General features: G+C 36.5%; 1 protein-coding gene across 1 annotated transcript in view; it reads left to right on the top strand.

Annotated features, from left to right (window-relative positions):
- The first annotated feature begins 1,233 nt into the window (after positions 1–1,233).
- Positions 1,234–24,292, top strand: part of TMEFF2 (transmembrane protein with EGF like and two follistatin like domains 2) — a 245,212-nt gene continuing 222,153 nt past the window's right edge. The window contains exons 1-4 of the mRNA XM_061203502.1: positions 1,234–1,405; positions 3,798–3,907; positions 11,530–11,659; positions 16,416–16,442. Of these exons, the coding sequence (XP_061059485.1) occupies positions 1,234–1,405; positions 3,798–3,907; positions 11,530–11,659; positions 16,416–16,442 (439 nt within the window). The remainder of the gene's footprint in view (positions 1,406–3,797; positions 3,908–11,529; positions 11,660–16,415; positions 16,443–24,292) is intronic.

The raw sequence follows: 24,292 nt of genomic DNA, 5'->3' as shown, positions 1-24,292 counted from the left end.
CCCGCACCTCCCAGGCAGCCACACAAATAGGTTCCCGGCTGGAGACGAGTGTTTGGTGGGGAGAGGGCTTCAAACCTTCCACTCCTCGGGCTGATTCTGGGTTGTGAGAGGCCAGGGAGGGGAGGGGAGAGAGAGAGAGCGGAGAGGGCCTGGCTGGCTGGTTGAGCCCGCTCGTTGAGCAGCCTTAGGTTCGCAGGCTCCTGTGGGAACTGCTGCTTCTTCCAGGCCAGCCAGCGCTGTACTCACACCGCCGCCTCTCACCCTCTCCTGCTTCCTGCTGCTCCCTCCGCGGCGATATTCCCAGCCTGTATCCCGTTACAGCCAGGCGGCGCGCTCCCGCACGCTAGAGCGCCGGGCGCCAGCAGGACGCCCTCTCCTCCGTGCCCTCTTTCCCCTCTCCTCCCTGCTGCGACCGCTCCTCAGCCACCTCCCCCCTCACCAGCTCCAGCTCAGAGAGACGCCACCCAGCCGCGGCGGGCGCTCGCAGCCCGGGGTCACGCACGGAAGAGGGGCGCGAGATCTGACCCAGCGCTCGGTAGGGGGCGTCCTGCGGCGGAGAGTGAAAGGGCAGGTGGTATTTAAAGGTGTGGGAGTTGCCCGCTCTGAAGCCCGCGATTCTCACTTGAGGTATCCCCGCCTAGCCCCACTCGGGCCAGCGCCTGGTGAGCCAGCCCATCTGTGGCATCGGCCGTCGTCTCCTCCTAGCACCTCCTCGCCGACCCCTCCCTCCGGGACCTGCATCCCGCTCCGCCAATCAACGCCCGACTGCCTCTTCCCACGTGATCCCGGGCGGGCTAAGGACCTGCTGCTTCCCAAACGCCAGAGGGATGCGGGCGGCAGAGCGCGAGAGGCGGCTGCTAGGCTGCTGGGCGCTTTGACTCTCCCTCCACCCAGCCCCCTTGGGCTCCTCTCCTCTGCCCTCTGGACTCCGGTCTCCTCCTGCTGCGCCGGCTCGCCAGAGCCCTCTGCTTATGGCAGCAGCTTACCGCGTCTCCGGTGCGGCTTTTCGGTGCACGACCCTCTCGCTCCCGGGGCTGAGCCGGGTCACTGGATGTTGCTGAAACTCTGGAGATCATGCGCGGGTTTGGCTGCTGCTTCCCCGTCAGGTGCCACTGCCACCGCCGCCGCCTCTGCTGCCGCTGTCCGCGGGATGCTCAGTAGCCCGCTGCCTGACCCCCGCGATCTTGTGTTCTTCCGAAGCCGTTTGCTGCTGCAGAGTTGCGCGAACTAGTCATGGTGCTGTGGGAGTCCCCGCGGCAGTGCAGCAGCTGGACACTTTGCGAGGGCTTTTGCTGGCTGCTGCTGCTGCCTGTAATGCTACTTATCGTAGCCCGCCCGGTGAAGCTCGCAGCTTTCCCTACCTCCTTAAGTGACTGCCAAACGCCCACCGGCTGGAACTGCTCTGGTAAGTCCAGAACCCCAGCCCCCGACCCCTTAACCCCTCAGAGGAAACGCGCGTTTCCAGTACAGACCAACCTCCCCAAGTGCGTCTCCCCAGCCCCTCGACTCCAACCGCTCCAAACCCTTGAGACCACCGACCTCCACCCAGAGGAGCACAGAGAACTGTTCCAGGCCGCTAAGGAAGGGGGCGGGGGTCCTGGGGAGGACAGAAAGTGCAGGTGTAGGAACCTTTGCATCCTTGCACTTAAACTGGAGCTGCGGAGATTTTAAGAAATATTAAACGGGATGGTTTTGTGGATTCACTGAAAAGAGCACCAATCCTTGGGGAAACATTAAAACAGAACCTTTTCTGTCATTAAAGAAAAAAGTCTAGCAAAAAAGAGAGAGAAATAAGTTTATGAGAAAGAACGAGCGAGAAAGCAATAAATCAAATGGTGACTGCAGGGGAAACACTGATTACTGGCAAAAGTGCCATGAGGGTGCACTTGTCTGGCATTCAAGACCAGGTCACAGAAATTCTAAAGGAGCTTGTGTTTCAAGAGATTCAGTTACTCTCTCTCTCTCTCTCTCTCTCTCTCTCTCTCTGTCTCTCTTTGTCTCTGCGTCTCTCGCTCTCTGTCTCTCTCCACACACACACACAAACAGGCATACACATCCTCCTTCTCTAGTTGGCTGCAAAAGACGTTGTTTTTGCATCCCCGAATTGCCTCTCTCTTGCCTACCCAAGCTCCTAGATGGTCGAAGGAAGTTGAGACAACAACCATTCGCCCGTCTACCAGGCCGGGCTGTGCATGACCAAGGCCGGGCAGGCTCACGCGTAGGCGGGCGGAGGGCAGAACTGACCCCACTGGGCGCTGACTCCTCCATTTTTGGGCAGGCTTCCTTGGAGTGCGTCAGGCGCTCTTCTTGCTTGCTCGGGTCCCTTCAGAGTCTGAACGCGAGAGCTCGGCAAGCTTTGCTGTGCTGAAGCCTCCTAATTAAATAGCGCCCGAGGATGGGAGTTGCTGCACTGTCCGAGTAGCTTTGCATTTCAGTATGACAGCCCATAGTCTACCGGCGGGATTGTGGTGTGGTTTCACTGGCATTTTAAACTGCATTAACATGCCTGGGTATTGTCCCCAAGGTCTGGTCTGTTCTAGTTTTAGCAAGTGTGTATGTAATTTTTCATCTTCTGTATATATAATTCCACCGAAGTTGAATCTAGCTCTGAATAAAGTGGCTTACGGGGATGTGTGTGAGCTGAAGTGTATGTAACTTTGGAGAAGAGGGAATGACCAACTGTAACTTATAGGATAAAAGAATATGTCATCCTGGGTAGTTACTGATGTAAATTCCACAAGGAAAATTATTATACATCATTGTAGTTTGCGCTTTTTAAAGACAAGTTGTAATTTGCAACCCTGTTAGATTTGGGTCAATATATTGCCCTTGTTCTGTTTTTGGCAATTTCTAAATTTGGCATTTTTATAAAACTCAGCATGTTTTCTTTAACTTATTCGTGGCTCATGCATGCATATATGTTATTTTGGATAGACTAAGTTCCACTTTGCAGGTACCTAATCACTTTTTTAGGTGCTTTATCATAGGAACATTAAGTAACCTGCAAAATCAATTGTTTGGAATGTTGATAGCTTTGTAGCCCAACATGACTAGTTTACTTCATCCCTAACTATGGTACTGTTTTAGGAACTAACTTAAATATGAAATTGGGGTTGACAATCAAGAAATTCATTATTACCAGATATCTTATAAGGATCTGCAGAAACTAAAGAAAATAAACTGGTTTTCCAGGCAGATTGTCAAGAACCTGGCACCCCCCTTTACCCCTGTTAACTTGGAGGTGATCAATCTTCATTTGAGCCAGACAGACCGTCAGAGAAAACACTGTGCCTGTTTATCTTTATTATTGGGGCTTTGTTTCCTCTTTGTCTGGAAAAATTCCAAATAAGGGGTTGTTGCAGACCTTAAAGCAAAAGAATGATTAAAGATGAAGAAATGGTAAAAGGCATTCTGAGACCATCACCAGCTCTTTTCTAAAATGTGAAGTTTGGGGGTCATAAACTATAGTCTAATTAATGAGAAAATAATAAGGAAGCTAAGAAGCAAGTGTTAAATATTCATCCACCACTACCAGTATTAACCCAAGCTAAAATAAAAGAGCATTATCAAAAAAGCTTATTAAAAGACAATTGACTAGAAAAGAATAGTGAAAAAAAGAAACTAACATTAATCACTTAACTAGAATATTTTTAGGTTGTCAGTAAAGAATGACCTTGCAGTACAGCTGTGGTTGTTAGAATTAACATTTAGGGCAGTTCTTTTAAAGCTTCAAGATATTTCTTTTTTTGTTCAAGTCTATAACATTTAATGACTGGCGTGTTCTCTTTAAATTTGAGGTTATGATGACAGAGAAAATGATCTCTTCCTCTGTGACACCAACACCTGTAAATTTGATGGGGAATGTTTAAGAATTGGAGACACTGTGACTTGCGTCTGTCAGTTCAAGGTAAGAAGTCTGGTATTTGCATCTTCTGATTCATTAATGAGACGACAAAGCAGAGATCTTCTTTTACAGCCCATCACTTGGCAATTTATAGCTATGCAAGCTAAGAGGAAAGCTGGCACCAAACAAAAGTACTAGCAAGAGAGCCAACTGATGTCAAAAAGGCACAGCTTTTTGGAGAAATGTATGTGCCACAGTTATAAATGCCACTGGAGGTAGAAAGCTTCAGGTTGTTCTTTTGGTGTGTCAAAGGAAAATTATGTTTCTGTGCCCCTTCTAACATGCATGCTATAAGTCAACTACTGGGGATAATAGTCAAAATCATTGCTGGATTAGAAGTGTGGATTTATACTTTTGTATTTTTGATTGGGGCTATCTTCTTTCAGTCATATTTCTCTGTTTTAATGGTCTTGGGTTTTATTATCCTGGCAATCTGGTTAAGTTTTTAAATGAACTCCTTATCAATGTGACTTTAAAACTACTGTGCTAGTTTGGAAATCACAGCACTTATTAATATTTGTCAACTTTTCATGGATACCACATTCAATTACAACTGAATCTCCCAGGAATCCAAAAGAGTGCAAATAGACAAAAGTTATTTCATAAACATGAAGAAGATGTGCTTTGTCTCATGTTAAAAAAATAAATAAAAATTAAAAGAGAGAGCGATTGCAGTTGTGGTATTATCAAAACTAGGTTATTAGTATTTATTAAAGATAGAACTCAATGTCATTATTATAGTCATCATCTAACAAATGCTTTCTACCATGTGAAGTATAAGCCTTTTTTTCTCTCAATATGTTTTTATAATTCAAGTATTAGAGATGCTGTACTGATATCTTACGTTCACCTTTGAGTGTTGTTGAATTACTTTGTAAAATACACATCAAATCTAACAAACGGTTCAACTAGAAAATATTCCCATTAATGAAAGTATATACCGGGGATAAGGGAAAACTTTTCCAAGATTGTAAGCAAAACTTTAAAAAAAATTAAAAAGGTTATAAAACAAATAAAATATTAGAATTCAAATTCAGGTCTAAAATTTGTTATAGTCCAATTGTCTCTCAGTATCCACGGGGATTGGTTTCAGGACCACCACAAATACCAAAATCCAAGGATGCTCAAGTCCCTTATATAAAGTTATGTAGAACTTATATATAACCTATGCACATCCTCCTGTACACTTTGTCATCTCTAGATTACTTATAATACAATGTATATGCAATGTAAACATTGTAAATACAATGTAAATGCTATGTAAGTGGCAAATTCAAGTTTTGCTTTTTGGAATTCTCTGGAATTTTTTTTTCTCGAATATTTTCTATCTGAAGTTGGTTGAATCTGTGGATTTGGAACCCCCAGATTTGGAGGGCCAACTGTATGTAATATTTAGAATTGTTGATGAAATTTAAATATTTTAGGTTAAGTTCAACCTCCCAGTGAGAGAAAGAAGGGAATTCACATTTCAATATGGTTGTGAATGGCTTATAGATAAGCTAGAAACTTCTTGGACATTATTTTTTTCTTCCTAAGAAAAGTAATAAACAGCTGATATTTGTAAAGTGCACCACCACCTGGTGGGTAAGTATTGCTGTGCCCAGGTTACAGTCATTAGACCATACGATAGTGTTGGAAACATTAATACATATTTAATATTCATGCAACACCAATTTCTAAGGTCTCTAGCCATACTGAACAACGTAATTATGTTCTTTCAGTGAACTACTTGAGAGAGATGGAGCATAAGAACTCTGCAAGTCATACTTCATACAAACATTAACTAAGGGGAAAATATAGTTGGATAAATCACTAGTTAAAGGCCCACAGGATTTTGTGGGTTTTTCCCTTTTCAGTTTGTAATTCCCAGAAATTTTTCTTATTTTCGTAACCAAGGGTAGACATAAGAAGTGAACTCATATACAGTATAAAATGAACCAAGAAGAATGTTCCTCAAATGGAAAGCCATAATTATAACAAGATTTCGCCAAGAGAAAGAAAAAGACGAGTTCACAAAATTCTAAATGGATGCATGCTACTAAAAGAAAATTTATAATTTTCTTATTAAAGAAATTGTGTTCAGTTTTCAGGTTGCACAGAGGGTTTTGGTATAACTTTTATCAACAAAGATATTTATGTTTTTCATGCATTCGGTCAGCCAGTTACATTTGTCATTAATTTAAATAATCGTTGAGTGGTATAGATTGCGGGGGGCGGGGGGAATGAATGCGAGTTTGAATAAGAAACTAAAATGTAAATTTCCTTTTCCTAATGCCTGTAGCATTTTAAATTTACTACTAGATTACTGCTGCTATTAGTCTGTGTGTTGCAAAGTTGTCAGTCTCTCAGGAGAAAATAAACATTTCCCTAGTGGAAAATTTAGACTCTGTACATACCAGGAATAGAGAGTGGCAGAATTAAGTTCAAGATCACAAGTTGTGCAAAGAATAATAGATATTTTAAGCTAAGAGTATCTTGACTCAGTACTTTCCAATACTTTCAAATGAATTTGAGAATTTTTTTTTGCCCAGTCTGATGAAAAGGCAGATGTCCTGAAAAATCTATTTTTCTATATACTGTTCAAAACTAGCTTAGGTCATCTACTCTGTTTCTCCTGCTTTCAGATACAAGTCCAAATTCTTCTATTCAAAAATGGGTGCCAACTGTGGTCTTTCTGGCTGAGAGTTAAATTTCAAAGAGAAGTGGGTATATGAGCGTATAATCTATGTTTTTCAGTTTGGATTACAATTGGAGCACTAAGGTGAACAAATATTTATCTTCACTTCTCTTAGATGATTTATGATAAGCATATTCTACACTTCAAACATGTTATCTCATTTATTTCTCACAATTGAGTGAGATAATTATTTTCTCCTCCTTTTACAGATAAGGAAATTAAGACCCATAAATATAAATAACTTACCATTAAGTGGTGATCCTAAAGCAAGAACCTAGGTCCTTTGACACCAATCTAATTTTTTCTAGGACATTATACATGCAAATAAAAACATTATAACAACAACAAAAGTACCAGTTTATTGTAGACAACTCTTGATATCAAAAGTAGTACAACTAATTCTTGGATGATGATATGAGTTCCAGAAATGGCCTGTAACCTCATGCATCCTACCTTCCTCTCTATATACCAAATGATATCCTGGTCATTCTGGTAAATCCATTGTGGTTTGAAAATTTGGAGACAGTGGATGGATGAATGGATGGCCGGATGGACGGACAGATGGATGAATGGATGGGTGGATGGATAAAAGAAGGAAGGGGGGAAGAAAAGAAGACACATATGCAGCTATTCATAGATAGCACTGGTCATATCAATTAGTATGTAATGATCAATGATCACTTTATAATTTAAAAATATGATGAAGCCTTATGTTTTTCAGGGATCATTTAATTCAAATGTGAAATGTTTTCATTTAATAAGCCACGCTTTAGATCTGCAATTGTTCCAGTAACTAGGACTGTATAACAAATTGCCCAGAACTTAGTGGCTCAAAACAATGAACATTTATTTTGCTCGTGAATCTGCAGTTGGACAGGGCTTAATGGAAGCAGCTCACCTTCTGCTCCTCTTGGCATCAGCTGAGCCGGGGAGGGAACTCAAAGACTTGGTTCTGTACTCTTCTCAGGACTCTCACTCATATACTGTACTGTCAGCTGGGGACCTTGGTCCTTCTCCATGTGGATCTCACCATTTGGACTAGTTTGGGCTTCCTCATAGCACAGTGGCTGGGTTTCAAGGGCAAGCATCCAGAGAGTGAGAAAGAGCCAGGTAGAGGCTGTATCCTTTAACAACCTAGCCTCAGAAGTCACACAGAGTCACTTTCACCATAGTCACAGGCCTGCCCACTCACTTAAAATCATAAAAAATTTTCCATATGAAAAAATGTAGTCACAGAGAAGTAAAAGTTACCTATGGAATGATCAAAGGATTGGGACATATGCGGGTTTTTTTATCTCTTTCTTTTTTGGAAGAGAAACATGCCATATCCTAAGCCATTATTCCTAAGCCTTTGACAACCGGGAATATAACAGAATTCACTTAACATCTGTGGAGCGCCTTCTATATGCCAGACTCTATGGAAGGTGCCGACAATATATAAAATGTAAGTTATACATAGCTTCTAGTTGCTGAAATCTCAGTTAAAAGAAATTCTTATTAACCAAACAAGCAATAAATAGTATGAAAAATTTCTCACATAAATTTTTTGTTCATTTGTAGCAAAACAAATTCCATATATTCATTGAATCCACTGGTGTGACATGTTGCTGCTTTCTTAAGCAATGTGGACATTTTGGAACAAAATCATTCACTGAAAAAACGCATATTTGGAAAATAAACTTAAGATTTTTAAAACATCTGAAGGAAGCAGAATCACTTTTCCCCTGAGAGGAAGTTTGGACAACACATGCATTTATGAGCTTAACCATCTGGCCCTGAGTCTTGTTTTTTCTCTACCAGCCAACTATGTGGCCTTTAGCAAGTCACCTAACATCTAAATCTGTCCCTTCCTCTGAAACTGAGCAGTATTCATGATTACCACTGAAAATTATTTCCAATAATTTGGCATATTTTAATGTAGTAGTTAGCTTATTTTTTTGTACTTAGGGTTAGCCTGTGTTCCTTTGTTTTTCTAATTTTAGATACGCATGCTTCAGTGTCGATGTTAGATGGTAACTCTGCTAGTTAAAATATAGATCATGAAAGGCATATAATTTACATTTCTTTTTATAAATGAGTATTCCAAAGCATTTTGAAACATGACTCTTAATCCTCCCAAATGCCCCAGTTAACCATTTCGAATGGGGGAACTAAGCTATAAACTTGTTAAATATTTCATTTTTGAGTGATATACACAAGGTCCTACACTAAGGCAGTGAGAGAAATGGGAGAACCTGGGACCAGACTTCCACTCCTGAGCCTTAATGATTTAGAGTATGCGTCCTCCATGTGTTATTCATTTTAATGAGTGCAAGTCATGGTAGTAAGGGCCAAATACATCGTGCTGATTATCTACAGTTAAGCTCTTTTCAACTCCATACAAATCTTCCTTTTGGCTTGTGCATAGAACTTGGCAGCTCTGTTTTTAGCACTGTTCACATTTGGCTTACTACATCCTTCAGTAGTGGCATATGAGCACTTTATCAGTTTATTCGATATTTTAAGATGCATATCAGCATTGTGTACTAGCACTTGACAGAGATAATAAATACTTCCCACCCCTCACTCCTCATCTTCTGACTACATCTGAATAATCTACAGAAGTAGATGAGAAGGATAAATAGAGAAATTCTAGGTATTAGAGAGAAGAAAACATGGGCCCAAGTAATCTACACACAAAGTATTGTAACCAGGGCTGGAGATGGAGATTAAAAGGTAACCTGAGGAAAAAAAAAAAAAAAAAAGGTAACCTGGGACAAGAAGCTAGGAAGCAAGCATGAGAAGCTAACTAGCCCAGCCGTTCACACTAATTATGACTCTCATCTGCCTACTGAAAAGGTCAGCAAATCTACTGACTATATAATATGTTACCAGCTGGTCACTTCTTTCTTGTCCCTCTTCCATGTTCTCAGATACCATTGTAGTGGTAGTGGGTCCTCATAAATCCTCCCTACATTCTCCTGTCCCCGAAGCTGAACACAGCCCATTTATCAAGCACCTGTCCATCCACCTGCCTCCCTGGCCATGGTTCTGACATGAGCACCACCTCCATTTATTTGGTGTCTCTTCAGTATTGGTTATTGGCAAACTCAACTCTTTACTGACATTTTCTTATTGCCTTTTTTTTCAGTAGTGATAAAGATGTTCAGTTTTATGGTAGGTCAGTTTTCAGGTATATATATATTTGGAAAGCTTGTGGAAGACAGCCCTTATACAGGTATCACCTGGTCAGAAGTGAATTGCCTACTGAATTAGAGATCCTCATGAGTGAAAAGTTCCTGTCAAAATAGTTTTTAAAATATAATAATGTAGATAGACTGAGTCTGGTAGCCATATAGTGTAACTGTGGAAAGAAATTATTATATAGAACCTTCCAGAATGTCTAGATTAGAAATTGTAGAAATAAAAATTTTTAAAATATGTCATATTTAAAATATTTCAATCATTTTAATCATATTTAAATAATTTCTAAATAGATATGATTTCGTATCTAAATTATCCTGTTAGCAATTATGGTGATTATGAGTGTCATACAATTTGAATTTACTATTAGGAGAATAGTACGTAACTATTAGTTAAAAATTATATTTAAGTTTTTCAATAATAGTTGTAAAGTCAGATTCAAAAAACTGTCATTTCAGAGAACATTGTCTTATACCATTTAAAAAATGGTTAGGATGGTTAAGCTATTACAAAAAGGCAACGAACAAGAGCTAAATGGTTGATTGGTAAGGAAGTACAGATATTGTAAGAAAATAGAGTACGAAAATGAATCTCAGGTTTTTATCATCAGATTATAACCATATTGAGAATTTGCTTTTTTGCATAAATCCTTGAGTTGAATTTAACTTTTGATAGAGTTTTAGGTTTATTATCATATATATTAAAACCCTAGCCATCTCCCTAAATTATTGGTTTATTTTATATGTGTTATGAATTAGCACATCAAAAATCCAAATATTTTAATAAGAAGTAAAAAACAGAAAAGTGTTTTCACATACATGTATATGTATGATTTGTTTTACTTAGTTTCTGGCATGGGTGAGTATTTATAAATAATCGTCTTGATCATTACATTTGTTATAATTAAACAATGTAACGCATCTGTAGATAATCACATCAGTGGCGTAATTAGCAGGTATAGAACACAGCCAAGTATCTCTAATGCCTTAGAGTGTGATTACATTATCATGAGTACACCCTGTAGGTTGCCTAATTTCCATTGTAAAATGTGTACATTTTTGTAATGAGGTTGTTTAAAAATGAACTTTTTGTTTTATGAAATATAGGTTAAGTCATACTTTTGAATAATCAAGTTTACATATGGTTCAGTAGTTGTTGATTTTTTTTTCTGTATTCCATGGTCTGTTGTTTCTTTCTACACTGTATCTACATCAACATCCAATGGTCTAAAAATATATGAAAAATTAATTAGTAATTCAAATGTCTTATCCAAATATTTAGAAATTTGTAAAGATTCAAATTCAACAGAGGAAAAACATACTAAGGAGTAACTGAATTCTTTGGCATTTCAGCTATATACTTCTGCTCCAAACACAGATAGACACTATTTTTGAATAGCTTGAATACTGTAACATGTTCTGATTTTTTTCCACCAAACCATATGGGCCACATATCAGAAAAAAAATTAAATAATATTGATGCATTTGTTGTTATATCTTTTTATTATTGCTTGTCCTATCAGTTTGTTGGAATTGCCTGATCAGTTTAGAAGCTCTTTTTCCCCCTATCTGAATCAGATGACTTGCCGTTGCTTTTGTGTATCTTTGAATCGTGTACTTACAAAGTCAAAGACTTGCTGGATACAAGGGGGATCACTGAAAATGAAGACAAGTGCTTTCTTTTGTAAATGATGGTTTCTGTTCAAGATGTCAGAGGCATGCAGACTCCAGTACTAACCTTCGGCTTACATCTGTGTGCTCCCCAGTGCAACAGTGACTATGTGCCTGTGTGTGGCTCCAATGGGGAGAGTTACCAGAATGAGTGTTACCTGCGGCAGGCTGCGTGCAAACAGCAGAGTGAGATACTGGTGGTGTCTGAAGGATCATGTGCCACAGGTATGTATGTGATCCTGAAGACTCCCGAAAACCTTCGGAATGGATTCTGAATCCAAAAACCATGTCTTGCTTTTCACGTTATGTCCTGTTTATTGTTATCCAAATAAATATTCCAGACTATATACTATTAGCTAGACAGGCCTCTTATTCTTTCATACAAAATATGCATTATTCTTATTCTGTGTCTTTTTACATTTCAAGTCACTTCTGGAAGAAAGATAAATGTACCATAAGGACATTGGTAGATTTTAATATGTATGTTATTTAATGAAGTACAGACAGCTGAATAACATAATTAGAAATCTAGATTGACTGCTCAGTTTCCAAACATAAGAAACTTATCTATGCATGAATAAAGTTTGTTTGTTTGTTTGTAACAATAGGATCGTCTGGTGGGAGGCAGTTTGCAGATTTGGGTTTGGAAGTTAAGATGTGTCTAACCTTAGCAGCCCTACAAAATCTCCTCTTAACAGTGAGCAGATTATATTGAAGAATGTATTGGTGATAGACATGACTTCTAATGACATCTGTCCTTTCTGACACAGTCAGCCTGGGCTCCCACAAAGCTTTTTAGTTATATTGTACCAAGAATGCTCTAAAGAAAGTAAGGAAGAAGAGTGACTTCATAGGCTCTTTGGTTTTTCAGGTTTTCCTTTTGAGTACAATGGTTATTAGTGAATAGCATTACAGGAAGGAAAAAAAAAAGAGAAATACAGCCCAACTTGATAAAGCCATGCTGTAAAATGAAGCTGAGTTTTCAGGTTAGGCTTGAAACATTAAAGTCACATATATTAAAGAAACTTTAGTGTCCCTTGATAGTTGTTCTTAATGGCAAATAAACATCTTTCTGGAAAGTCATAATTTCTGAGGAATTGGATGGTATAAGCATATTCAAGAAAAATAATAATGATATAAGGACTTTCTTCAAAAATGGAAATATAGAATAGTGTCAAGAAAGGTCTATTTTATTGAAAGTCTCTCTCAGATAACAGGTATTTCTATTCTAGGGAATTATATTAAAAATTATGTGTATGATGGCTGGGGCAGGGTGGTAAATTAGCAAGAGAAAGTCTCATATTCTTTAAAACAAGGGTCCCCAGCCCCTGGGCCACTGACCAGGGCGAGCCAGCGAAGCTTCATCTACAGCTCCCCATTGCTCCCCATCGCTCGCATTACCGCCTCAACATCCCCCCCACCCCTGTCCGTGGAAAAATTATCTTCCGCGAAACCAGTTCCTGGTGCCAAAAAGGTTGGAGACTGCTGCTTTAAAAGATTATCTTAGGCCTATTGATTGTTAGCAGTTGACAATGTTCCAGGTTGTACTAGTGACTACCGAAGTTTCTAAGAATTAGCAGAAGAGAAAGGTATCATTCCTCATGAACAATGATGTAGGCTTTTTCGTTTTGGTTTTGGTTTTTAAGTAGTCTTTTCTCCTATTTGATTCTTTGCCTCACAATGTGGATGTCCTTCCTGCAAGGGTGATTGGGAGGCAAGTTGGACTGGTGCACCACTTGCTTATTTGCTAGAGCTAACAGATCATTGCCATTCAATCTATGAGTGAGAAGTAATGCATGGAAATAAGAGCAACATGTGAGAGTTATTGGACCAGGAATGATGTAGGCAAATACTAGAGAGTACTGAGGAATGGATTTGCTTATTCAGGATCACATAGGATATCTGTGTGTCTCTGACAATAGCCAATGAGGATCAGTGGGCAGTAGTCACAATAAGCAGTCATGAAGTTATGGGTTGGCTAACAATGGTAGCAAAATCTCTCTTTCTTACTTTCCAACCTCCAAGTTGTTGTCAGCACATGCAGTCACATTCTTCTGATTCATTCAGTCTTTCCATTCTAGTTCCTAATGTGTTGGTTGTACTATGAAAATAAACACTTGACTAAGTAGAAAATTTAATCACAACTGAGTAATCCATCCCTAGCTTAGTCACAGACTTAGATTTCTGCAGGATTTAATTAGTAAGTTGGTCTCGCTGAATGCATCTTCCATTGACTTGTAAATCTAAAAGCGTTTTGATCTGAATAATGATGGCGGGACCAAAGTAATTTTGATTAACCAGGTCTGACTGTAAATAAATTGGAGTTCTGACTTTTGATCTAAAAGAGATTCTCATTCTTTTCTTCATAGATTTTCCTTTTTTTTTTAAATGCTATTTGACACTGAATGGAGGTGACAAGTTGTGATCTCTAGGAATAAAAGGCAGTAGAAGATATAACTTTATATTTATTACATTTCATTGAACTTACAAATCATTTTTTGTCAGGAAAATGGTTTCCTATTGGGCAGTCTGCTCAATAGCCTCACTGTCAATTTCACTTTTTTGCCTTATAAGAAATGTATTGACTAGGAGCCCAGATTCAGGTGCAACAGCATGACTTCTTTTCTTAGGTGTTTCTTTCTCACTAATAAGGCTTTAGTAGGCTACTTGTCTCTGGTTTGCAAAGATGATTCATTTTATAGTGAAAAAACCATTAAAGCTTCCCATCACTATTTTAAAATGATGCCATGGACTTAAGTGACTATTTTTTTTCAGTCTATTCCTCCTTTCTTCACTAGCTACTTAATTTGGGTCAAATCAAACACAAATTGTCTTAAGGATCATGGTCCTTGAATTTTTAGAAACATACATGGGGAATACAAGCCAAAATACTATTGCCATTTTTCTTGATTTTCTCCAGCCATATGTACTTAGCAGAAAACGTATAGATGAATAGGCAAGATGTTCACTCAAAATTTTAATTATTATGTTCTAGACATAGTGTTAAGCATTTAAAATGTGCTGTTGCGCAGTTATCCTCAAAATAGTCCAATGAGATAGACATTACTATACCCACTGACTAGAGGACCAATAAGCTTAGGAAGGTTGAATAATGTTCCTTATGTTATCCAATGAGTATGTTTGGAGCTTGGAATACATAAGCTTTTATGCATTTTCTATTATGTGTGTGGAAGTATAGAGAGCTAAACAAGACATGGTTCTTGATTTAAAGACGTTTACACTTAGTGGGAAAGGAATAAGAAACTATACACATTCAACTAAAACACAGGTAGAATGTATTAATGCTGTTAATAGTACAACCTGTTATTAGCCTCTGATGATTTTATAAGTAATACTGAATTAAGCTTTCAAATTAATTCAAATAAAGTCAGTTAAAATTCTAGCTGTGAAAAGATACAAAAAGGAGACTTGACAAATGTTGACCATTCAAGCACTGTCCTGTCCAAAGGGATTGTTCTGTGACTTAGGACTCAGTTCAGTTGACAGGACTATTTTCCTATTATAGAGATGAATGCATCAGCCTTTCTTTATCTGTTACCTTTAAACAATCAAATCTTATGATTAGAATCCTTATTTGAGTCTACATTTACTAAGAAGGGTTTTTATTATAAATTGTTTTACCAATTAGCTTGCCTTTAAGGAAAGGATAGCCTGGCCCAATGACTTGCTCCTTAGTCATGTAAGCAGTTAATGACTTGACATTCTGATTTAATAAAGGGTTAAACCTTGTGAATTTAGTTAGTCTGGGTCTCCACCAAGGCTGACAATTCGAACTACTGCTCCTTCATGGCAGTGCTAATGTCTAACATAATGACAAAGAAAACTACTGAGGAGGCATCCATTCTTCCCTGTGTCAGCCTTCTGTAGATTTTCATACATCACGCCTCTTTCTATGAGTGCCTCTCAATAAAGTGTCATGGAGGCAAACAAGTAGAAGTAGTAGTTTATTTTAATTGGTCTAAAACAGCAAACACTAATTCATAGAAGTGGCATTTGATATAGGTCTTGAACCTTGAACCCTGGTTGAGATTTCAATGTAAACTGAGGACATATCAGACAAAGAATACTAGTATTAGTCTTATTTCCCAGTGTTAACATAAAAAATATATAGCCAAATGTATTTAGAATGGAACGAAGTGGGGAGACAGAAGGAAGATGATGTCTCCACTTAACAGGTGGAAGCAAATGGAAACTCCATGGTCTTGACTCTAAACTAGGAAATTGAGTGTTTCTGGGAAATGAGTTCTCAGAAATTGACAACTTTCAGGAGTTGTAATTATGTGGGAGGGAGGGGAGAAACGTGGAGGAAGAGAAAGGCAGAGGGAGGTTATTGTCTTTTCTGCCAGCATCACCTAGGGTATAGCCACTTTTAATCACAAAGGCAAAAGTTAAGCTCACTCTTCCACCGATTTCAAAACTGAAAGATGCTTTTGGGTGCAGATAGACTCACCCACAATTGTGGTATTTGGAAAACATATTAGCTCTTATATAAAAAGATATTCATTTTTAAACTGTTTTTCCCTTTGTAATGCAATGTACAAGAATATAAGCCTTAATTTTGTGTTTATTTGCCACAAGTCTTAGACTGTTTAATTTCTAAGTCTCACTGATTGCTATAAGTATCTCATTTTTAATTTTTTGTGTTAAAGGCACCAAATTCATCTTGATTAAAATAAAAATGAGAAGTTTTAACATAGTCAAGTTTAGGAATTATTCCAAAGCTAGATAATACTTTGTTCATAAAGTTTAAGAATGAAAATAATAAAGAATTTATTTTATAAGTTATAGTATAGAAATTAGATTGATGTGACTGTTTTTCAAATTAAATATTAGTAATATTTTTAAATTATAGTACTGTATTAATGGAGAAAGTAAACATGAATTTTTTTTAATAAAGTCATACACATTTTTTGAATATGTTTTTCAAGCAAAAACAAATTATTTCCTTTTTTCCCCCCAGATGCAGGATCAGGATCTGGAGATGGAGGTAGGAGTTGCCTTTTTATATATTTGAAGACTTACATGTGGATATTATTCATGGATATTTACTTATGTATTTGCTATGACAAATATTTGAGACGAATTCACATTTTGCATTCTAAGAAAGGGAAGACAAAAAAAATCATTCTCCATACTAAGTAAATGTATATACCATGTAAATTATTTGATGTATTTATGAATATATCACATTCATTTATGTGTTTGTGTTTGAGTTAACTTTGAGATAAATCTGCATGTCAAACTTCCTAACAGAAGCCTCCAAGCATATTTGGCAGGACAGAAAACTCATGAGAAAATAATTTAAATATTGGGTTTTTAAAATATATAATTACAAGGTATTGATATTAACACATACAGAACTATCATGTATATAAGAACATAATTATCAAATTAATAGTTTGAAACTGAAGGAGCTTTAGTTCATAAAAGTAAAAAAGATAAACTTTAAACCAGTGAAAATAAGATAGTGTCTTTATTTCTTTGATTAAATTAATCTATAGTTATTTTTACTAAAACAAGATATATGTTTTCATGATTTAGTTGTGTGTTTAAAGATGTATCTAAGATAAGAGACAGGCAGAAACTTTCAAAATCTGATCTGACATACTTACTGTCAAATAAGATTTTATTTATGGATTGAACCTTCATTGTAAATTTCCCAAACTGCTTCTCCAAATGAAATCCAAACAAAATTCTACCTTTATACACAACAAGAAAAAATAGAAACAACTAAATATAATTTCAACAATAATAATGAAAATAGAATGAGTAAAACATAAACATTCTCTCAGGGCCTCGCTGAAGTTGTATAAAATGATTAAATGTATGTTTCAAGTAAATTTTAGTTTTTAAATGAAGAATTTGATAAAAGATGAGGAAAAGAAGGCCTTGGAGTCAGGAAAGTCAGATCTCTACTGCTCATCTTATCTGGTTTGGGCAACACTTTAAAAATTTATCAAGTTGCCCTATGTAATGAATGAAAGGCTTAACTAGTTCAAATAAGCAACACCCAGAGAATAAAATTAGAGCAGCATATTGGAGCACAATTTTTTTTCATAAAGACTAAAACTGAATAGGAGTCAAGACTCAGTACCGTGAGAGTATGAATTTATTTCCATGTCATTAGGCATATGACATTAGGCTGTCATTTGATGTTAAGACAGTCTTTTACTATTTCTAATAAATTTTTTTTCTCTAGCTGATTAATATAGTATTCCCAAGAAAACTTCCCTAGAAGTTTTGAAAAGAAGAGCTCTAGGAAAATTAAATTTTAAAGAGAAAAAGAAAGGGAAAAGGATAGCTCCTTGAGTAGATATTTCACTATTGGAATATTAAGAAATTAATCAATTTTTTTAAATGTTGATTTTGGAAGGAAGCAGTTCTATGCAAAATTCTATATATTTCCCAGCTATTTAGTTTTGTGTGTAGACTACTTAATTTGGCAGATACTGTGTTGTTTCAACTGTTCCACTGTTCACACAATGTCTCGTTAATTTTTTAGCATCTTTAAAAACAAAACAGTGTCTTCGTTGCTCCTTTTGTTAAAGCATCATGGTATACGTTTTTCTAATTGAGTTTTCTCCTCATATCATACATCATTTCTTCATTTTCTTAATAAGGTGTAGTGGATTTTCAGACACTAGTTTCCAGTTTTTTGTTCACTGTAATTAGCACAGGCAATTGACAGTGAAGTCAACCTCACTCTTCCTTGTTGCATTTTATGTTGAAATCTTAGGTTCATTATTTTATCTTGTGATCTGAATAAGGTGATTTTTTAGGAAATCATTTTAATTTCATGAATATGACATTTATAACTTAAATTTCATATATTAGTTAGAAACTACTTTCATTTATTTTTTTCTCCTTTTTTATTTTTACTCTTCCTTTCAATTATAGGTACTTTATAGTAACTTGGAGAAAAACAAAAAAAAACAAAGCAACTTCTTAAGAGATAATTGCTTTGAGAAGAAAAAAAAAGCATATAACCCTTGCTCTGAGAAGAAAAAATAGCATATAACCCGTTTAATTCTGAGATGTATTCTTTTTAAAGAGTTGTTCTGAAAGTTGTGGTAAATGAGTATTTACTCCTAGCTGCATAATTCTTTTTCATTTTTAGTCAGAGACACAACAGTGTTTTTGTTTTGTTTTTACTGAATTAATTTTTTCTAGTCTATGTGTTACTTTGCTCTGAAATACTAATGGTTTTAATTTTCTGTAATTTTTTTACTCTAATACAAAATGACAAAAAGCTTAATAACTAGAACCTAAAAACATAGAGAGACCTGCACAGTTCCATTTCACATATCCATTGGATTGTACATAAAATACGTTTGACTTGCTACCTCTGCTATACAGAGGACGGACTTGCTCTGTATTCTGACCGAGTTCCTATTACCAAAATATCAGAGAAGCCAGAATCAGTTTCCTTTGAATTAACCAGAAGTGATTGAATTACCTGTGATTGTTTGGTTAATCCAACAATTCTAGCTAGTGATCGTTCTAACCAGTCTCTGTAGGATATAGTCTCAACAACGTGTATTTGGTTAATAATTGGGGCATCTTTGCAAGCACTTTGGATGGTTAATGGTTATTTTTCTAATTTCTTTTAACAAAAGTTAATATAATTCCCAAATAGAGTGCACTGATCTGAATAGTGAAGCGAACAATTTTATTTGGAAAACACTTATGTGTATGACTATCATAAAAGATATCATTAAACCTCCAAATCCAAAATCACTTTAAAAATACATCAATTTTTACTTTTTAGATTGTCCTATATTCTTAAACGAATAAATATTACATTAGCATTGAAGATTAGACCTGATTATTTTTAAAATAATTTAAGTTTAGCTCATTTGCACAAGGGCATATCTGTCATTTACTGCACTTGAGGGAACATTTTTACTACAATATAAAAGGGATCTAAATGTTTCATAAAATTTATGTTAACTTGTTTGTATACATTTTATAGAGGGTTTAAAAATCTTTAACTATCGATTTGTTTATTCAGATGAAACAATTCAAAGGGCTTATTACTTTATTTAGTAAAACATGTTTACCATGTCTTCAACATGGTCTGCAAAATGTGCATTCATTCATCAAGGTAATTTGTAGAGTAGTAAGAAACAAATACTGCATACAAATCTTAAAGGCTGGCTTTTCCCATTTCAGTGACTGTATCCTCTTCTTCTAGTGTTTAAGAAAACTCATTAATACAAGGAATAATTTTGTATTATTAATTTTGAACATAAGACCAGCTGTTTATGGAATTCTTTGTTTTCAAACAAAAATGTTTAGTTGGAAAGGCATCTACATCAAAGAATCTTTTGGATAGCCTCATACTTGGAAAATCAATTCACGATAAATTATAACTAATTATATATGTCCGATAGGAAGGTAATATGTGGTCATGTGTGGACCAAATTCCAAAGAATTTTAGAAAGTAGTAGAAAGAAAGGGGTTGGTGTTTCAAGTACTTATATATGTGGAGATTGAATGTTGTAAATAAGAAAACAGGTGTGTGTAGGAGGGTTAATAACATCTTCTCCACCCACAGACTTCCTTAAGCAACAAACACTGCAGTAAGAAAGAAGTATTAAAGGAGCCTCCTTTCAAAATCTAAGGGTGTGTGGGTGATTAAGGGATAATTTTTAACACCTGCTTTTCTTTCATTGTCTTTCAGTCATATTATAAAGATAAGACCATGAATATTTTCCATTACTCTTAACAATTATTTCTGGATTAACTAGACTTTTGATAGATACCTAAAAACAAAAAATAAGTCCAGTAAAATAACAACTATATTTTAACTATTAAAATAATTATAAATATATTATCCTGCTAGAAGTCTGGAAGAATTCATGATTAAATTTTAGTAACATCTTATGGGAAGTTGTATGATAATGTCTGTATAAATAAAATGTCTCTAAGATATACAGCATAGATACAATGGGTATATTTTTAATTCATGAGGTAAAATGAAGCACTGGGCCTACTTATACAACTTATACAATTATATAGTTTTAAGAGAATTCTTTAATAACTAATCTCTTTAATTAAGAGATTAATGTCAGATATGTACAGCAACAAATCAAACTAAATTTACATTCATTATTTGTATAAAGTCTGATTTTTATTTTAATAATCCAGATAATTGTCATTACGATGACTTTCACGCACAAAATCGGTTATGGTATGTTTCTATTTAATGCAAAATTGTCCTGTGCAAATTATCTTTGTATAATATTACTTGGATGTACATAATTAAGACATTTATTTCATATATACTTTGGATAGAACAAGAAATATTTACATTGCAACAAACTGTCAAGCCTAGGCTGTTTCTGATAGGTAGATTGCTAAAAACTAGAAAACAGTATTGTAACAAGTTTGAGAACTTAAAAATTATTTTTAAAAAATTCTGTCTAATTTTCTAATGTCCGTTGTTTCTAATGTGGATTTGGTGCTATTCAGGAATTAAGTTAAATTGAACAAGCCTCCTATAACCTGAGGGCCATGGTAAGGTTTCTGGAGCTGTAAAGCTGCATATGACACAGTTCTTTACATTCTAGGAGATTTACATGTAAATTCTTTTCTTATCACACAATGGGAAAATTATGATTCTAATTATCAAAAGAGAAATAATCCCCTGTAGAAATAAATTGTTAAGTATACTATAAATAAAAAGGAATTGAATATTCATTCCATAAAATATTCTTATATCAGGCTAAGTAATGTTTTCTTCCATGTTGCTATACCCATTCCCTTTCCTGACCTCAATCCGTACCTTCTCCACCTTACTGTCATGGTCAAGTTCTGGCAAGCACATGTGCCTCACCATGTGTTTTCTCCATTGGTTACACATTACAGCCAAAGTCTGACAGGCATCAGTTGTAAGCAACTTCATCTGAAATACTGATTCAACTAAAAAATTCTACCACGTATGCAAGGTTTGAGATTTTTCCAGGGCAATACATATGGGGAGGAAGCAGAAACTATCCTTGCATTTGCTGTCCTACACCTTAGAGCTGCTCTTCTGCCTGAAGATGAGTTTATAGATATCTGAACCACAATTGAAATTTATCTCAGGTTTTCATGGAGTAGAATCCATTTTGCTTTCTCTATACCTCAAAGAGAAACAATATTGTGATGTAGTAATGAAATAGAGGTAGGATGAATGAAGATAATGGAAAATGAAATTGGAAAAATATAAAAGAAGGAGGGAAACAAAGTGAGAATGATGGAAACTGAAAAGGGAGGAGAAGCCTTTGTTACCAACATGGCTGTACTTTGTCTTCACACATGACTACCATCTTAAAAGTAACTTTTTTTCCCAGTCGAATGGTAATAATTGATTGAATTTCCAGAGAAGATTGCTTGGGAATGTGAAATGGATACCACAAACATTTTTTTCTGAATCACCCATTTGGGTTTTTAAAAACCATATCTAGGAAAATAAATGTAATCTTTGTGTGCAGTGTGGTAGACATGGCTTTGGGTTAAGAATCAGGTAATTTGTATTCTAGATTTTTAATTGGCTTGAAGGATGCCTATTTGATTTTACTCTTAAGCTCCTTAGAGATTTGTTTACTTTATTGGTAAAGGAGAATAATATCTGCTTATAGTAAAAGATGGTTATAATAAACTAAAACTTATAATAAACAAAGAACTTTGGACTCCAAAAAATCAAAAATGAAATTAAAAGAATTTGTTACCTTTGCTCTTTTTTCCCATTTACTCTAAGAATATAATTTCTCTGAAGGGTTTAATTAGAAATTTGGATCTTTTAATTAGTGATTTTTAAGTTCATGGTCTAAAATACTGATGCTGAGATAATAAGAACTCTACAAATCCAACCACAGTATTTAGAGGAGATAGCTAGCTCTGCACCTTGAAGGGGTGTGAAATCATAGTGTTGATATGAAAGGAACTGCAGTTCTATAAGATAAATAAGAAATAAGGAATAACATTTTAAAATTCAAAACAGTAAATAATTCTTAAAACTACAGTGGCAGGGATTCCCTGGTGGCGCAGTGGTTGAGAGTCTGCCTGCCAATGCAGGGGACACGGGTTCGAGCCCTGGTCTGGGAGGATCCCACATGCCGCGGAGCAACTGGGCCCATGAGCCACAACTACTGAGCCTGCGTGTCTGGAGCCTGTGCTCTGCAACAAGAGAGGCCGCGACAGTGAGAGGCCCGCGCACCGCGATGAAGAGTGGCCCCCGCTTGCCGCAACTAGAGAAAGCCCTCGCACAGAAACGAAGACCCAACACAGCCAAAAATAAATAAATAAATAAAAACTACAATGACAGGCATATTGCTTCCATAGAAATCTAAAAAAGAAGAAATGGGAGGGATTCACAATTTGAGGGATTCAGTATACTTACAAGGAAGAATTTTCATCAGGATGCTAAGCATTGCAGAGCTCTTCTAAGGGGATTTGAACTTTTTAGAAAGATTCTTTTAAAATAGATAGGAAGATTTTATTATAGTTCTGCTTGATGTCAGAGCATGAATTAGATAAATCCATAAGGATGCCTAACTCAGGTGTAATTGTTTGTAAAATGCTCTACGGTTTATAAAAAGCACTATCATAACATTAACTTATTTAATCACAACAGCAATCTTTGGATGTGTGGATGCTAATCAGAAAAAAAAATAGCATTTTACCCACAATGCCAACAACAGTACATATGTTAACTAAGCCAGTCCTTGAATTTTAAGAAGGAAGGAAACTATAGTCTACAAGATTACCCTACCTCTTGCAGTAGCTGTTTGCAACATCTATATCAGACAGATGCCATAGTCTGTGGTTTATATAAATCATAAATCCTATCAACAATCATATGAGATTCATTATCCCATCTTCTTACCCCCTTCCCACTCTCATTTTTATTTCTGAAATAGAAGGTAGAGGGTTGCTAATATATTTGGGATGATCAGGAAGGCCTGGATAAAGATGAGGAGGAAATGAAGGAGCAAGGCTTGCAAATAAGCGAGGGAAGGGCCTTCCCAGGAGAACTGCAATGCAAAAGCTCTGAAGCAGGTGCATAACTGGGGTGTTCCAAGAAGATCACGGATGTTAGTTGGACTGAAGTGAGTGGGAGGGTGCTTGGAGATGAGGAAGAGATATGGGGGTGGCCCTGCAGACACTCCTATAGGGTTGGGCTCTTCCTGTGAGTGAGCTGGGAGCTGTTGAAGGTCTGGAGCATAGAGAATGTTGTGATCTGACTGGTGATTTTACAAGATCTGGGTTGAGAACGCACTGTGTTGAAGTAAGGGAGGAAGTGGGGAAGACTTCTGTAATTAAAAGAAAAAAGATAACATTGTTTTGTCTGGTTTTCATTGCTGTTCAGGAGTCTGTGGTATATTCTCCAGAGTATCCCTTGTCTATCTCAGATGTACCAGTCTGCTACCCATCTGACCACTGTCTATGGTCCTTTACAAATAGATATCTTAGGTTGTGCAGTAGTCGAATCCATTTTTTTCTCTTAAGGTATTTTTGTATTTAGGGTTTTATTTAAGATGTCCTTCTCTTGTTTTGGTATTTGTAAGCAAGCAGAACATTTCCGGTATTATCAGACAGTATTTAAGACATAGGAATCTCTCTGCATGCTGGAGTGCCTGCCAAATTGCATTTGACTTTTGTTTCAAATTTGGATTTGAAAATATAGCTTTTTGTTTTACTGTACTAGATGTACAATACATATTGTAGCATATGATTTTCAATGTGTACTTAACAAAGAGCAATTTCATTTTCGCTGGTAAATTACGTACTTGTTATAGCTTTGGGATTTTAAAAAAATCCAGGAATAAATGGAAAACTATACATTTAAAT

Source organism: Eubalaena glacialis, chromosome 1, assembly GCF_028564815.1.
Source record: "Eubalaena glacialis isolate mEubGla1 chromosome 1, mEubGla1.1.hap2.+ XY, whole genome shotgun sequence".
NCBI lineage: Eukaryota > Metazoa > Chordata > Mammalia > Artiodactyla > Balaenidae > Eubalaena > Eubalaena glacialis.
Note: the sequence above shows the minus strand (reverse complement) of the source record. Positions and strands in the feature narration are given on the sequence as shown.